The sequence below is a fragment of the Sarcophilus harrisii genome, chromosome 3 (genome assembly GCF_902635505.1).
Source record: "Sarcophilus harrisii chromosome 3, mSarHar1.11, whole genome shotgun sequence".
Taxonomy (NCBI): domain Eukaryota; kingdom Metazoa; phylum Chordata; class Mammalia; order Dasyuromorphia; family Dasyuridae; genus Sarcophilus; species Sarcophilus harrisii.
This window is the reverse complement of record NC_045428.1, coordinates 540,970-556,650: the sequence shown is the minus strand read 5'-3', so window position 1 is coordinate 556,650 and position 15,681 is coordinate 540,970. Positions and strand designations below refer to the sequence as shown.

Sequence of the window (15,681 nt, the reverse complement as noted above, 5' to 3'; positions counted from 1 at the left end):
CTCTTTGGCGGGGGATGTCCCAGTTGCTGGGTCCTTGAGTCCCTTAGGGGGACCCTCATTCTCAAGGAATCGGGCACAATGGGGAAAGTGGTTAGAGCAGGATGATGGCCCCTTCCTTAACAGACGAGGAAACCGAGGAAGGGAAAGGAAGGACCGCTGAAGTCCTCCTGCCTCCCGGGTCCTCCCTGCTGGCTCTCAGGGCAGGTGAAGTTACCGCTTTCCGCCTTCTATTTAAGGAATAATTGATGATGATTGCTCCATTTTATACAGTCCTTGCTGTCTCATTGGATCCTCACAACACCTCCTCCTGGGAGGGAGGTGCTGCCATCACCCCCATTTTGCAGATGAGGAAACTGAGGCAAACAGGATCACTTGGCCAGGACCACAGTTAGGAAATATCTATGGGGGCATCTAGACTCAGACCTTCCAGAGCCACCCAGAGGCCTTTCAGTGGGATGTGGTGGGGACTGGGGGCGCTCCTCGGGACAGGGGAAGCCCAGGCCTGACAACTTGTGGTGTGGGGATGGGCTTGGAGCAGTCAGGGAACGAAGCCAAGACCGCCCCAGAGGAGGAGGAAGGAGATGGGAGGGCCCAGCGTCCTCAGGAGGCCCGGCATCTTCGGGACTGCAGGGTTGGGGGACCTCAGCGGAGCTGCTGACGGGACCACATGGCGCGAAGTGCTCGCTGGCAAGGAAGCCTGGAGAGCAGGAAGGTCTGGTGGGCATTAGCTGTGACGGAAAGTGCCCAGTGTGGGGGTTTCTAACAAGGCCGGCCTTTTCTGCTGGTGCCCAGAGGACAGGAACTTGGGGACGGGGCTGCCCGGCTCAGGCTTCATCAGCCCCTCCTTCAGAAAGGGCGCCCAGAACGAGGACCTCCCAGACGGAAGATGGATGTCCCAGCCCAGGCTCAGACTCTCTGGGGCTTGGAGGGAAGGAGGGCCTCCCCCTCCTCTCTCTTCCTTCCACCTCCCATCAAGCAATTGGAGTTTCTCCTTTTTATGTAAAAATGGCCAAACCCTGTGAGTTTGGTTCTACTCTTGCTACTATATATTTTGTGAGAGACCCTGCCCCACCACTGGGGACTGAGAGACCCTGCCCCACCACTGGGGGCCATGAGAGACCCTGCCCCACCACTGGGGGCCGTGAGAGACCCTGCCCCACCACTGGGGGCCGTGAGAGACCCTGCCCCACCACTGGGGACTGAGAGACCCTGCCCCACCACAAACTGAGCCTCAGAGGCTGCGGGGCCCAGATGGAAGGCCCGGCCTTCCCCTCTGTAGGCTCAGAGATCTCAGACTGTGCCTTGAGGCTGGCACCGAGCTGCGAGCTCCTGCCATCCTCCCCACAGCCTTGGCTGTTGGAGAAGCAGCTTGGGGGGGGGAGTGTTTCCAGCCCCCCCACCCCGGGAACAGCACAGAATGACCTGGAGGTGCTCCTCCGCCCCTTTGCTCTGGCGGCTCCGGCCCCGAGGATGACTGGGAGGGGGCCCAGGCAGATGCGTCCTTGGGATGGCCGATCCCAGCTGCCATTTGCCGAGGGAGTCCCTTGGCTCGGCGAACGTGGCAGATATGGGGTTTGCTCACAGGATCATTTTCTTCCCTTCACCAAGTGCTCCCGAGGGGCCCGAGCCTTCCCAAGTCCACGCAGAGAAGGGCTCCCTGGAACCTTCGGAGACAGCGCCCCCCCCGCCCCCCCACAGAGAAGGGAAGAGGCAGATGCCCCTCTGCTGACGCCCCTCCCCCTGCGCTTCCCCGACTCGCCGTCTGACAGCTTGTTGGGGTCGGGGGGGGGGGCAGAGATCCTGGGGCCCCCCAGGGAGGGCTCAGCGAGGGGCTGTGCGGAGGGCATCTGGCCCAGGAAGCCCCGCCAAGGCACTGGGAGCCGGGAGCCGAGCAGCCCCTTCCCGCTCCGTCTGCTCATCGGTCGGGGGGCGAGGCCCCTCACTGCCTGGGGCTCTTGTGGGGATCCACTGAATCCAGGGTGAGGGAGAGCTTGGCGGCTCAGAGCTTCCAGGGATGGCCCTGGCTTGGCAGAGGGGTCCCGAGGCCTGCCCTGCGTTCTGCGCGGGAACCTCAGGCCCCGAGGGAGGCTCCTGCGTCCTGGAGCCGGACTCCGGACACTGGCTGGGGCCACAGGCGGCAGGGCGGGCTGCAGGGCCAGCTCCCGGGTGGCGCCCCCCTCAGGAGCTCACAGGATTCACGTTCCTGATCTGGGCTGAGTTGGGAGGACGGGAAAAAGGGGTGGGGGTCCCCAGGGGGTACAGGCAAGCTGTAGCTGGAGAACGATGCATGCTGGGGGGTGAGCGTTGGGGAGGGGGGGCTGGAAAAGGGTTCTGGGAGAAGTCAGGGGACACATGGGAATTCCAAGCTTGGGGGCCGGTCTGAGGGGTCGGGAGGTGGGATGAGTCACGGAGGCTGGGGTGCAGGAGGGGGGCAATGTCACTGGTCACTGAGGGTGGGGTGGGGGAGGGGGCCAGTGTGGCCGGGTCACTGAGGCTGGGGCGGGGAGGAAGTCCGGTTATGTAGACTTTGAACGCCAGAGGACAGGGGATGTGATCCCAGAAGCAGTAGGGAGCCACACAAATGCTGAGTAAGGAGGTGAGATTGGAGACTTGTGCTTTGGGAGGATCCCGATCCGAGGGCTTGTGATACTGCGGTGCCATGAGGAGAGCCCCAGGGGCAGGTCCTCAGTGGGCTTCTTTCTGCCTGTGCCACTGCGCTGACTTCCCGGCTTCCTCCTCTGTCAGACGGCTCCCTCTGCCCCTCCCTCCCCCTCCCTCTTCTGCCTACATTGTATTCCTTTCCTTCCTTTGTAGCTCTGTGTCTCCCTTGCGGTCTCCCCAATTATCCCAACCCTGGGGGAGCTCTCCGTCCTCTCCTTGATTCCCCGCCCGGCACACAGTAGTTGCTTACTAAGTGTCTGGTACCCCCAAGCATCCCAACCCTGGGAGCTGTCCGGCCTCAACCCCATCCCCTGCCCGGCACACAGCAGGTGCTTAGTAAGTGCCTGTTTTGGTCCTGACCACGTGGCGTCAGCACGTCCCTCCAGGTGCCCCTTTCCCCCCCACCCCCCCCCCCCCCCCCCTCGACCCCCCCTGCCCCAGATTCTCGCCTCCAGGGGCCCACAGCTCGTTTCTTGGCTCTAAGATAACTTGGACCGCCACTGGCGAAGCTTTCCCACTGTTTGCTGCCTTGCCTCTCTGTCCTGGGGGAGGCTGGGAGGGCAGAGAGAAGCCGCCCTGATGGGGGCGTGTCTGCTGTGTCGCTGTAGGTCATGCGCTATGACAGTGGGGCTGTAAAGGAGAGCCACAGCCTTGACCCCTCCACGCTCAGCCCATCCAACCCCAGAGAAAAATGGCTTCGCAAGCGGACCCAGGTCAAGCTGAGGGTAGGTGAGGCTCAGAGCCCCCGGGAGGCTGCCCTCGACCCTCCCTGTCCCAGACTCCCCTATGCAGGGTTGTCCTGTCCCGGCCTCCCTGTCCCAGCTTTCCCTGTCCCGGCCTCGGAATGGGAAAGGAGAATCTGGCCTTGGGGATATCAGGGGCTGCTCCGGGTCCCATGGTCCTCAGAAAGCAGGCTGTTCAGGAATAGTAGGTGTCCCCCTCGGGATCTTCCAGGCCGGAGAGTGGGAGTGGGCCCCGAGGGCCCAGTTCCTCTCTGACACAGGGACAGGTCCTCCTGGAAGTCTCCTGTGACCCTCACCCCCACCCAGCCACAGGAGGAGGAGTGGCAGACTCAGACCTCGCCCCAAGGGACCTCCCAGTCTGACCCATGTTGGGGAGCGGCTCTCGGCCAGGCAGTCCTGGGGAGGGGGCGCTTTTTGCCTTGCCGGTGACCCCCCGGGCACTGAATGTCCATGTCCCCCGAGCCAGCCGCCTCTGCAGCCCCAGATACACCTGGTCAGTGGTGCGTCAAGATGCCCCCTGCACAGAAACTCAGACCCTCCCCGAGGGCTGACCAGCCGCTTCTGAGAGCATGGGGGACCCCTCTTTGGGGGAACCTTGAGGGCTGTGTAGTCATGGGGACAGGTGCCCCTGAGACCTGCCTGCGTTGCCCTCCTGAATGGGTCAAGGGGACTGTCAGCCTCGGCCCTCTCGGCACCTCCCTAAGCTGGATGTGGGTATCAGGAGAGAGCTTGTGGGCAGCCTGAGGAAAGGGTCCTGATGGGCACTACCCCTTCTGTGTGCATTTGGACAAGGGTGCCAAATCCCGGGGAAGGTGGGGTGCTGAAGGGGTCCTTGGGGTTAGCTCATGGAGCCCCTGCCAGGATGGGGGAACAACTGAACCAACATTTACTAAACACTTGTCTGCCAAGCACTGGGCTAAGTGCTGTCACTAAGCGGGCAAAAGCAAAGGTGGTACCTGTCCTCAGGAACATACAGTCTGAGGGGGAAGAGGCTGTGGGGAGAGAAGGGGGCTTGGTTTGGGAAGCCGAAGGGGTGCACGACGGGGGAGTCCTGGGGAAGTTGACTGACACCCCCTTTTTCAATAGCAATGATGTGAATATGATCATTCCAGAAACAGAAAATATCCGGGGGGGGGGGGGCGTGTTAGATGCTCGAAGGGAACAAAGTGAACAGGCCTTGGGCCAGCCTAGAAGTCCCCAGAGCCATCTTCTGACGGAAACTTCCATAGCAAAACGTTGGCTTTGCCCCTCGTTCCACAGCCTGGGTGTAAAGCTGTTCACATTGTATGTGGACAGGCTGAGCCAATCTCCTCATCCTTCTAGAATGTGACCGCTAATCACCGCGCCAATGATGTGATTGCCGCAGAAGATGGCCCGCAGGTCCTAGTGGGACGCTTCATGTACGGACCCCTTGACATGGTGGCCCTCACGGGAGAAAAGGTAGAAAGTTCTGGGTGCTTCTCTGCCTCCTGGGACCCAGACTGTGCTGCCCGGAGAGCTTGGATGAGGGCAGAAGGAAGCCCTGGGTACTGCTCTGTGGGTCCTCGCTCTTTTGCTCCTCCCAGATCAGTCAGAACATTGAAAAGCCCAACATTGTATGCAATATTCTGCCCCCACAAACCCAGACTTCTTCAAAGGAGTGAGGGAAAGCATCTTTCCCCATTTGCAAAATGACCCGGTGATCTTTTCGAGGGGGTTTGTCTCAGTTTGATAGTCCAGCCTGACCTCCTGGATCTCTGGGAAGTCTTGGGGCCCTGGAGCCCTCCCCCCTGCCCCGTGTGGGGATCCCATGGCCCATGGAATCCAACTTCCCCATCTCCCAAAGGAGGAAACCGGGGAAACTGGCTATCAGTGAACTGCAGAGCAGAGGCCAGGCCCACAGGCCTTTGTTTTCAGTGCCTAAAGTCGCTCTGGCTGTCAGGAGCTCCTGCCTCTTCGGGGTTGCCAGGCCTGGGCACAGCCACCCACTCCCTGGGTTCCTCTCGCTCCAGGGGGTTACATAAACCAGTCTTTAAACAGGCCATAGATAGGGTGTCCCGGGCCCAGGACAAAGCTTGGGTACCCAGGTCCCTATGGGGAGGCTCAGCCGGCGCTCCCGTGCCCCTGCAGGTGGATATTTTCATCATGGCAGAGCCGTCCTCGGGCCGCTGGCACTACTTGGACACAGAGATCACCAACAGCAGTGGACGCGTCACTTATGGCGTGCCCAAGCCCAAGCGGCTGGGGGTTGGGGTCTATCCCATCAAGATGGTAGTCAGGTAAGGTGGCCTACTTCCCATGGGCTTCCTTCCGTGCCCCAGTTGTCCTCGGCACATTCATCCCAACCCCCCAGGAGCTTAGGAGAAGCAGACTTCTCCCCCCTTTCCCCAGAAAGTCCCAGGTGGGATGATCCTGGCAGAGCCCAGCCATCCCAAGGCTCTGATGGCAGGCAGAAGGGAAAGGAGGGACCCATGAGATCTCTCCCAGCACAGCCCTCTGGGAAAGGGGAAAGGGTTCTGGAGCCTCTCCAGTCAAGGCCCCCTTGTGCCTTCCAGAGGGGACCAGACCACGGCGATGAGCTACTTGACGGTCCTCCCCCGGGGCATGGAGTGTGTCGTGTTCAGCATCGATGGCTCTTTCGCGGCCAGCGTCTCCATCATGGGCAGCGACCCCAAGGTCAGGGCAGGAGCTGTGGACGTTGTCCGGTGAGGAACAGTCACCCCCTCTCCCAGCCCCCACATCGCAGGCTCTGGTTGGGGGGATGTTTGGGCAAAGACCAGCCTGCACGACAAGCCAGCACTAAAACTGGTTTCTGCCTCCCAGGCTCCTCTTGTTTAGCCCATGTGGGAATCTGGGGCCATGGCTTCCAATACTGCTTGTGGCCTTCGCCCTCTGGGCCTCAGTTTGCTTATTTGTCCAGTGAAGGAACAAGCCTTGACTCCCTGGGATACAGTGAGGACAATAAATGATAAAGAGCTTTTTACACCAAGCATATGCTCCCCATCAGTCAGCAAGCATTTATGAAGCACCTACTATGTGCTAAGCAATGGGGATATAAAGAAAGGCAAAAAACAGTTCCTCCCTTGAGGAGCTTATCATCTAATGGGGAAGACAACATGCAACTAAATATACAAATGAAGTCAAGCTAGAAAGGACATAATTAGTGGGGGACAGCATTGGCATTAAGGTGGACTGGGAAAAGCTTCCTGCGACAGGCGAGATTTTAGTTGGGACTTAAATGAAGATCAGGAGGTCAGTGAACAGAGCTGAGAAGAGAGAACATTTCGGGTCCGGGGGGCCAGGGAGAATGACTGCCCAGCCTGGAGCTAAGAGATGGAGGTTCGTGTTTGGAGGCCAGGGCCACTGGGTAGAAGAAGACTTGTGCATATGGGGTGAGGAGGAAGGAGATGTAATGTGTCCGGAGACTGGAAAAGCGAGGAGGTAGGCTAATTTGGGGGGGAGTTTTTTCATTTTAAATCTCTATTTCAAATTCCCTTCCCTCCCTCACCTTTCCCCCACCCATTGAGAAAGCTAGTATTTCTTTTAGTATTGTATTTCTATACAATATTCATCACCCAAGTTTTCACATTAACTGTGTTGTGAAAACAAAAACAAAAATTAAAAGAAAAAAAATGAGTCCACCAGATCTTTCTGGGGACGGATAGCATTTTTCATCATGGGTCCTTTGCATTTGTCTTGGATAATTGTATCACTCGGAATAGCAAAGTCTTTCCAGTTGATCTTTGTTACAGTGTCGCTATTACAATATAAAATGTGTCACTGTTACAGTATAAAATGTGCTCCTGGTCCTGCTAATTTCACTTCCTTCACTTCATGTCAGACTTGTCTGATTTTTCTGAAAACATCCTGCATGTCATTTCTTATAGCTCAGTAGAATGCTGTGCCGATTCTGCACCGAAACTTGTTCTGCCATTCCTCAAGTGATGGGCTTGTCCTTTGCCGCTCAAAGAGAGTTGCTATAAATATTTCCCCTTTTCTTTGATCTCATTTAGGTTAGGTAAGGTGGCCTGCTTCCCATGGGCTTCCTTCCAATGGTAGTGGTTTTGCAGGGTCACTGTTTTACAGCCCTTTGGGCGTAGTTCCAAATTGTTGTCCAAAACCAGACCAGCTCATGATTGCACTGGCAGTGCATTAGTGTCCCCACTTTTCCACATCTCCCCCAGCATTTATCATTTTCCTTTTCTGTCATTTTAGCCATTCGGATGATAGGATGTGGAAAACTAGAGTTACAACGTACATTTCTCTAATTATTAGTGTTTTAGAAGTTTTTTTCTTTTTAGAAAATTTAAGTTCTTCTAATAACTATTCATATCCTTTGACCATTATCAATCAGGAAATGGCTCTCTTGTTTTTTCTATAAACTTGACTCAGTTCTCTATATATTGGAAAAATGATACTTTTATTAGAAAAAACTTGCTTAGAATTCTCCCCCCTCTCCCCCTCAGTTGCCTAGTTTTCTTCTAATTTTGGCTTCCTTAGTTTTGTTTATGTAAAAACATTTCCATTCACATTCTATGAACCTCTCTATTTCTTGTTAGGTCATAAATCCTTCCCTTCTCCATAGATCTGACAGGAAAACTTCCATGTTTCCTCAGTTTACTTATGGCATTCTCCCTTTATGTTGAAATCTTGCAGGCTTTATCTTGGCATACAGTCTAAGATGCTGGTCTTTACCTAGTTTCTGCCCAGCTGCCCTTCAGTTTTCCCAGCAGTTGTTCACTAGGGAGTTCTTGGACCCAGGGTTATTTCCTACTGTGTCCACTATGGATCCCCCTCCGATTCTTAGGTAGCACCAAGTTGCTTTGATAGCGAACACTTTAATACAGTTTGAGGTCAGGTCCGGCTGGCCCCACATTTCCTTTGGGGCCTTCACATTTCCCCCTTAAATTCCCTAGGCATCTTAAGACTTTATTCTCCCAAATACACTTTGTACCATTTTTCCTGGCTCTCTAAGCAATGCTTTAATCGTTTTTTTGGGCCTTATTTAGTAAATTGAATTAGTGTGGTGATTTTTGCTGTTGGTTCACCCTATCCACAAGCATTGACTGTTTCTCCATGGATTTGACTCTTTCCTTGTGGGAAAGGGATGCCGCTCACTTAGTCCCTGCCTTCATTTAGAGCTGGTCTCAGCAGGCCGCCTCCCAGATAGTTTGCGTTGTCTGTACTTTTAGGACTCGGACGTCATCTCTTGAGTTTTCGTACAGAAAAATGCTGATGGTTCAGAGGTTGTTTTATATCCTGCCCCTGCAGGCACTGGCAGGACCTGGGCTATCTGATCCTCTACATCACAGGGCGGCCAGACCTGCAGAAACAGCGGGTGGTGTCCTGGCTGGCCCAGCACAACTTCCCCCAGGGCATGATTTTCTTTTCTGACGGGCTGGTGCATGACCCCCTGAGGCAGAAGGCCATCTTTCTGCGGAACCTTGTACAGGAGGTGGGTACGGGGCAGGGGGTGGGACAGGGCAGAGCTGGGATGGGCAGGGCAGGAATGGGCAGAGCAGGGCAGGACAGAGCTGGGCAGAATGAGGCTGGACTGGGCCACACTAGACCACACTCGGCCCTGTCACTGGCTTCCTGAAGGTGGCAGCAGTAGAGCCGAGTCTGAGAAAAGCTAGGGATTGCAGGGGGTCCCTGAGGAGGGGCAGGATGCCAGCACAGACAGTGGCCTCAGCAAAGACCCTGAGGGGAGAGCCCATGTCCTGTGGGGGGCAGCCTGGCTGCTCTCTCGTCCTAGACCTGCATGACCTAGGCGAGCCCAGAGCCAAGCTGACCACAGCCTCTGCCTCCCCGCAGCAGCTAGGTCAGGGTGGATGAGGGGGTGCTGCAGCCGCCTGGGGGGGGGGTCCTGCCAGGCTCCCTGGGGTCAGCCTCCCTCCTGTGGGCCCTGCCTGCTTTTCAGTGTTTCATCAAGGTCAGCGCGGCCTACGGCTCCATGAAGGACATCTCGGTCTACAGCGCCTTGGGCCTGCCGCCCTCCCAGATCTTCATCGTGGGCCGTCCCGCCAAGAAGTACCAGCACCAGTGCCAGGTACCGCGAGGGTCTGAGGTGGGGCGGCCGGCTAGGTCGGGGGCCTCTCTGACCCTCCCTCGTTCCCTCAGTTCCTCAGTGAGGGCTATGCAGCCCACCTGGCCTTGCTGGAATCCAGCCACCGGGCCCGGCCCAAGAAGAACAACTCACGGGTGATCTTGCGCAAAGGCAGCTTCGGCCTCCACTCTCAGCCCGAGTTCCTGAGGAAGAGGAACCATCTGCGCCGGACGATGTCCGTCCAGCAGCCCGACCCGCCGGTATCCACCCCGAAGCCCGAGCGGGCCCAGAGCCAGCCAGAGTCGGACAAGGACCACGAACGACACCTCCCGCCGGTGGGCTGGGCCCGGGGGGGCCCCCCCAAGTTTGAGTCGGTACCCTAAAGTTGGGGAGCCATAGTCTGGGGCCGCCTTCCTGAGCGGGAGGCCTGCCTGGAGGTGGAGGGGCTGGGTCAGGGGTCAGTCTGCCTTCTCCCAAACACAAGGAGCTCTTCTTTGTTCCCCTCCCTGTGTCTGTCCAGAAATGCCCCCGGAGCAGCTGTGTCCCCAGCGCCTCAAGTGTGTCCTGTGACACTTGAGGTGCGTTTGTGAGGGTGGGAAGCCCCGCCCTGGGGACAGAACAAGGGATGGCCAGGGCTGGGGCTCCTCCCTAGGCCCCAGGCGGCTTCGGAGGCTGGAGATGGGTGGGCCTGGGAAGGGCCGTGCCGGTTTTGGTTCAAGAGTTGTCCTCATTCGCCCACTTTGGGGTTGCTGTTTGTCTGTCGTCTGTCTAGGTTTGGGGTCCTTTCCTGGAAAGGCCTGGGGCTGGGGGCCCCGGCCTGGGTGCTGAGGTGCCAGGGAGAACCCCCGCCCGGGCCCTCCTGTTTCCGATGCCCAGCGGGGCCTGCTTTTCCAGGGCTACAGCCGCCACTACCCCCTGGGAGGTCTTGAGAGACACTGGTGACAGCCCTTGGCTCGCCCCGGGAGGGTCTCAGGCTGCGTAGCCCCTCAGTGCTGTCTGCGGGGCCTTCTCGGAACGGTGGCGGCAGCCTTTGCTGCTCTCTGCTGCTGACGGTGCTGTCCCTCTCGGGGGCTTGAGCTCGGAAGCCCACCCAGTGTCCCGTGGGCTTCCTCTACAGGACTAGCCCCGGCTCTGTCCTAGTGACCACGTCGAGGCCCTTCCCTCGAGGGGCCTCTGTTCCCTCACTTGTAAAGCGGGCATCGGACCCAGGAATCTCCGGGATCCCAGCCCAGCTCTACCCCTCTGGTGGCCAACCCTCCAGTTCACAGTTTGGAGATGGCCTTCGGTTCCCTAGTCCCAATGCCTCCTTCCTGACCTGCCAAGGCTCAGAGACGTCCCTTTCCCAAACGCTTGCCCAGGGCTGGTGATCAGTGAGGAAGCTTAGGACAGAGAGAGGGGTGAAAAAGGCTGCTGAGGGCAGAGGGCACCTGGGCTTCTAGACAGCGCTGGGCCAGCCTCCCTTTGGAAGGTGAGCTGGGCCACTCGTTGCTCCATGTCCTCATGTACCGTGCCCACCCCTATGCACTGTGCCCCTTCATGTACTGTGCCTGCCCCCATGCATCGTGCTCCCTCACATACCACCCTCCCACACCGTGCCCCTGAGACGATCTACTCCTAGCTCCACTCCTGGCCTTGGGCTCTGGTTGATGCCCGGCTGTAGTTGCCCGCTCAGCCTGAGTCCGGGCTGTTTCCTTAGGCATTTGGGATCTGGAGCCGCGCCAGTGCCTCCCTGCCAGGGAAGCGACCCCAGAGGGTTGGGACAGTCCTTTTGGCTCCCGTCTGGTGAGCGCAGCTCTTGCCCATGTCTACCTCTGCCCGCTGGGGAGCAGACGGCTCCAGCCAAGATCCTCTGGCCCCGGACTCCAGCTGTTGAGCGGCAGTCAGCCAGTCAACCAACCTCCCAATAAGTGCTTCCTGCTGCCCACAGGTGGCTGCCCTCCCCGCCAGGCCCTTTGGGGCCGCCACCAGACACTCTTCTTTCTGGAAGGTCACCCCCGGCTGGGCCCCCGGCTCTTGTGGCTCCACCTCTGAGAGCCCCGGCTGGGGGGAAGGGGGAGGAGGCTGCAGTCTCTGCCCAGCCGTCTGGCCGTGGCTCAGCAGGGTTGCTAAGCCCTGGCAGGCGCAAGGCCCTGGGTTCACTGGGCGATGCCCTTGCCCTCTCTTGTGGGTGCGGCCCCAGATCAGGGCTCCTTCTCAAGGCCCGTCCTCTACTTCTCCTTGGGGTGTCAATCAGTGCCATGGGAGCCAGGGAGAGACCTTGGAGGCACGGGCCGGCGGTCACCCAGCTCCCCTCCAGCAGCCCGGCCTATGGGGCAGGAGTTTGGGGTGCCAAGCGCCCTCCACGTTCTGGAGGTGCCCAGTGAGGGTGCTGGGTGCTAAGCTGCCCAGGCAGCCCCTTGTGTGACAGGGGGCTCTGCCTAGACGCCCACCTCAGCCCTGCTCAGATGCCCATGCCCACATGGCTCCCCACACAGTGTCTGAATGGTCAGTCTGTGCTCTTCCCGTAAAGCTGGAGGAAATGTAGAGGGTGAGGGCCAAGCCTGGTGACCCCCAGGGGGGCGTGTCCCCCCCTCCCTCCCGGCCCAGCGCTGCAGCCCTAGTCCCCCGGCCTCCCACTTGGGGTTTGCCTGTGCTTGTGACCTGGGAGCGCCGGGGCTTTCTCTGGCTTTCCTGCTGCCCTCTGTCTGCTCACCGCTTCCCCCGCCAGGGGAGGTTCTTGCTCATCTCTCCCGAGGGCCAGTACCATGGTGGGTCTGGGCTGGGGGAACAAGCGCACAGGAAGCTGCTCCCAAAGGGCACAGACTTGGCCAAGACTTAGGGGGCTGCACAAAAGGAGATGGGACCCTTGTCCTCAGGCCCAGAGATGCCCGAGGGCCAGCGCTTCAGGGTGGGCTGCCCAAGGCCTGCATTAATTGCTTTCCTGCATTCCCTTTTCCTCCCTCCTAGGTGAGGGGAGCTCCACCCCCGAGGCCCTTTTCCCCTCAGACTCTGTGGGCCCTGTCCTTTGATCTCCCTGGCCCTTTTTCTGAGACCTGGACTTCTGTAGGTCCCGTTGGGTGAGAGGAGGGGCACTGAGACTCTTCCCCTGGCTTCTGGGGAGGACACAGGGACAGAGGAGGGTGGTCGGGCCCCTCGCCAGGGACCCCCCCTTCAAAGGGGTCTCTGGAACGATGGCCTTTTTCCCGGCTCTCGTGGCGGTCTCCATTAAGTCTGTGTCATTTCCAGTATCGTCCGTGGTTATGTGGTGACCGAGATTGTTTCTTCTGCCTCTTTGTACAAAGTGGTCCAAACGTGTACAATCCCGAACGAGGTGTCTGGTCGGTGCCAAGGGTCTGCGTTTTGTCCGAGCCGGGCTCTGCCTCTCCAGTGCTGTCACAAATAAAACCTGCCTTGCCTTTAAGGACACTGGTTGGTGCTCTTTGGACTGGGCCGGGCCCCTGTGAAGCCGTCCAGGGCCGGGCTCTCCCTGCTTTCACACACCGGGGGCCTGGCTGAGCCTTGGGAACTGGGGTCCTGCTCACAAAGGCCTAAGGCCGGGCTGGGCCCCTGTGAAGCCGTCCAGGGCCGGGCGCTCCCTGCTTTCACACACCCAGGCCTGGCTGAATCTTGGGAACTGGGGTCCTGCTCAGAAAGGCTCAAGGTCGGGCTGGGCCCCGTCTCACACCCATGGGGGTAGGGGACCTTCCTGGGCTGTCCCTGGGCCAGACAGGCTCAGTCTCCCCCCCGCCCCCCCACCAAATACCTCGCCGCAGGACAGAAGTAACAGCATTTATTATGGGGAGGGGCCCCGTAGTGGCGGTTTTTAACACCCAAGGTCTAAACGAGGGATGGGGTCTGCCAGACCTAAGTCAGCAGGTAGAGTCTGGGTGGGAAGGAAGCCTTCCTGAGCACAGACACAATGGCGGTCTGGGCCCCCCGACACTAGCCTGGTGGAAACACCCCGTGGCCTGAAGCTTCAGTTCAACTGTGAGCATCCAAGCTGGAGATGCCCCGTGGGCATCCGGTCACTCTGCGCCGTAGGGGGTCGCACAGCCTGCCAGTCCCTTGACCCGCCTCCGTCCAGATGCCCAGGGGCGCCGCTCCGACTGGCGCATGGCCCTCAGGTTGTGGGCCATGAGCAGGCGGTAATGAGCTACTGCTTGCTTCCTGTGGGGGACCCAAGGGGTGTTCAGGCCATGGGCCCCCCACTGTTTCCCACAGATCTTCTCATCTGAGCCAGACCCCAGAAGCCCCCAGTGGGGGAAGAGGGGGACGGAGAGGTGAAGCGCGGGGCCACGAGCCCTCTGGGAAGGGGCTGCTCATACTGGGTTAGTCAGGGGAGGGGGCCACAGCCAGGGGCCGCTCCAGCTTCTCTGAGGTTAGATGCAGCCCTTGGAGCCCTTCAAGACCATCCCCCCTAGCACTGGCCAGGAGCCGCCCCCCAGCCTTTACCTGCCATGCCCACGCCCTCTTCAGGGTTGAACAAGAGCAACAGTCAAGTCACTAAGACAAGAGACGGGAGAGGGAGGAGGGGGCCTGGTTATCGTCCATGCCTGGGGGAACTGAGGGGCAGGACCCCAACCTGGCCCCATCCTCCCTGGTCCAAGGCTGGATGCAGGTGGGGAGCACTGGCGGAGTACTTGGGGACCCCTGACTCCAGGACAGGGAGGGGGCCCCGTGCCCAGTACTGCTGCCCTGGCTGAGGACACCGACAGCATATGGACGAGGGAAGGGCTTTTGGGGAGGGGGTGTGCCACAAGACAGGGAACTCGGGGCCTCCTCTGCTCCCAGCCCCCCCTCACCTCTCGTCGGTGGCGATGGCCTCGTCGAAGGCCTCAGACAGGTGCTTCAGCTGCTCGATGCCTGCAGCCACAGACTCCATCTCCTCCTCCTCTTCCTCCTCCTGGCATCCGCCTCTGGACAGAGCAAACGTGAACCGGCTGGTCAGGGGGGCCCTAGCAGAGCCCTGAGGGCCAGATCCCCCCCAGCCCACCTGCCCTGGGGAGGGAGGCCAGGCTTGCCTGGTGGGGCAGAGAGGAGCGGGGGAAGAATAGGGGCTGAGGAGGGCAGCCGCCCGCTGGGAGCGCCTCCGCAGAGGACGGAGGGGGTCCTTGGTGATCCACTTGGAGAGCCTTCTCAGCCCCGAGCCCTGGGAGGGTGGGGTGGCGGGGAGGCGTCGGGCCCCGCAGCTCGGCGAGGGAGCCCCCGACGGCCGGGTGCTCCTCCTCCTCCTGGATGGGTGGGGGCTCCCGGCGGGGGCGCGGCCCGGGTCTCTCCTCCGGCCGCTGCTCTGGCAGGACCTCTGGATTTTCTGTAACAGGCACAGGCATTTAGGGTTAGAGTCGGGAGGCATTTAGGGTTGGGGTTCCGGGCAGCCGCGGGGGCCTCCTCCTGGTACCTGAGCCACAGATCCCAGGGCCCTGCGGGCAGAGCCGGCAGCCACCCCCACGCGCTCCGAGCTCTCCAGCGGCTCCCAGGAGGGCCCGTTCCCAAAGTTGGCATCAAGGACTCCCAGGGGCAGGCGCCGGCTCAGGCGGGTACACAGCGAGCCGGACTGTGGCTTCCTCCGGCCGGGGCTCGGGCTCCCGGCCTCCTCGGTCAGCATTTGGTGGCTCCTCCGGCCTCTGGCCACTCCCTGCCACACCGCGGCCATTCCTGCCTTGGCCTGGACCTCCCGGGGAGGGGGCGGGGGTCCCGGAGCCGCCTGCTTGGGCGGGGGGGGCCCCCCCCCCGCCTTTGTGCCCCCGGCCTTGCCCTCCCTCCCCCCCGGGCCCCCGCTGGCGGACCCCTGGGGTGGGCAGGGGGACGAGGCCTGTGGTGGGGGGGCGGGGCCCCCTTGCCTGGGGGGGCGGGAAAGGGCGGTCCCCGGGGGTCCCCCAGTGGTTCCCCTTTCCTGGGGGGGGAGGGAAAGCGGGAGGGGGCCTTTTGGGGGGAAATCCTCGTCTTGGGGGAGGGGGAAGGGGGGGGCCCGACCTCCCCGTGGGGGGGCCCGGTCCCTGCTCCTCCCAGAGGGGGAAGGGCCGGGCCCCCGGAGGGGGTCCTTTTTGGGGGTCCTGGCGGGGGAGGGCCCCCCCCCCCGGGTCCAGTGCCCCCCGGGCCCCCGTCTGCCTTCCCCTTGTGGGCTTTGGGTGGGAGGCCCCCGGCCAGGTCTGTCTGCCCCCAGTGCGGCCCTTGCCGCCCCCGGGAACCGCCCCAACCGGCCTCCCCATTGGTCGTTGGGCCCGGGGATCCCTCCGCCTTTGGTCCCCCCCGGGGGGCCCGTTGCCTTGCCCC

General features: G+C 60.4%; 2 protein-coding genes across 5 annotated transcripts in view; one reads left to right on the top strand and one right to left on the bottom strand.

Annotated features, from left to right (window-relative positions):
• The window catches only part of PITPNM3 (PITPNM family member 3), an 80,640-nt gene extending 70,253 nt beyond the window's left edge, over window positions 1–10,387 (top strand). For all 4 annotated transcript variants that reach the window (XM_031957344.1, XM_031957342.1, XM_031957345.1 and 1 more), the window contains exons 14-20: window positions 3,270–3,386; window positions 4,728–4,844; window positions 5,514–5,662; window positions 5,939–6,088; window positions 8,655–8,838; window positions 9,304–9,432; window positions 9,504–10,387. In XM_031957344.1, the coding sequence (XP_031813204.1) occupies window positions 3,270–3,386; window positions 4,728–4,844; window positions 5,514–5,662; window positions 5,939–6,088; window positions 8,655–8,838; window positions 9,304–9,432; window positions 9,504–9,812 (1,155 nt within the window). In that variant the 3' untranslated portion in view covers window positions 9,813–10,387. The remainder of the gene's footprint in view (window positions 1–3,269; window positions 3,387–4,727; window positions 4,845–5,513; window positions 5,663–5,938; window positions 6,089–8,654; window positions 8,839–9,303; window positions 9,433–9,503) is intronic.
• A 2,794-nt stretch (window positions 10,388–13,181) lies between these two features.
• On the bottom strand, window positions 13,182–15,078 carry PIMREG (PICALM interacting mitotic regulator). The gene is given in 5 exon segments (XM_031957346.1): window positions 13,182–13,506; window positions 13,509–13,575; window positions 14,211–14,324; window positions 14,430–14,719; window positions 14,807–15,078. Coding segments are annotated over 5 exon segments (843 nt in total). The 5' UTR covers window positions 15,062–15,078; the 3' UTR covers window positions 13,182–13,389.
• Between the last annotated feature and the right edge of the window lie 603 nt (window positions 15,079–15,681).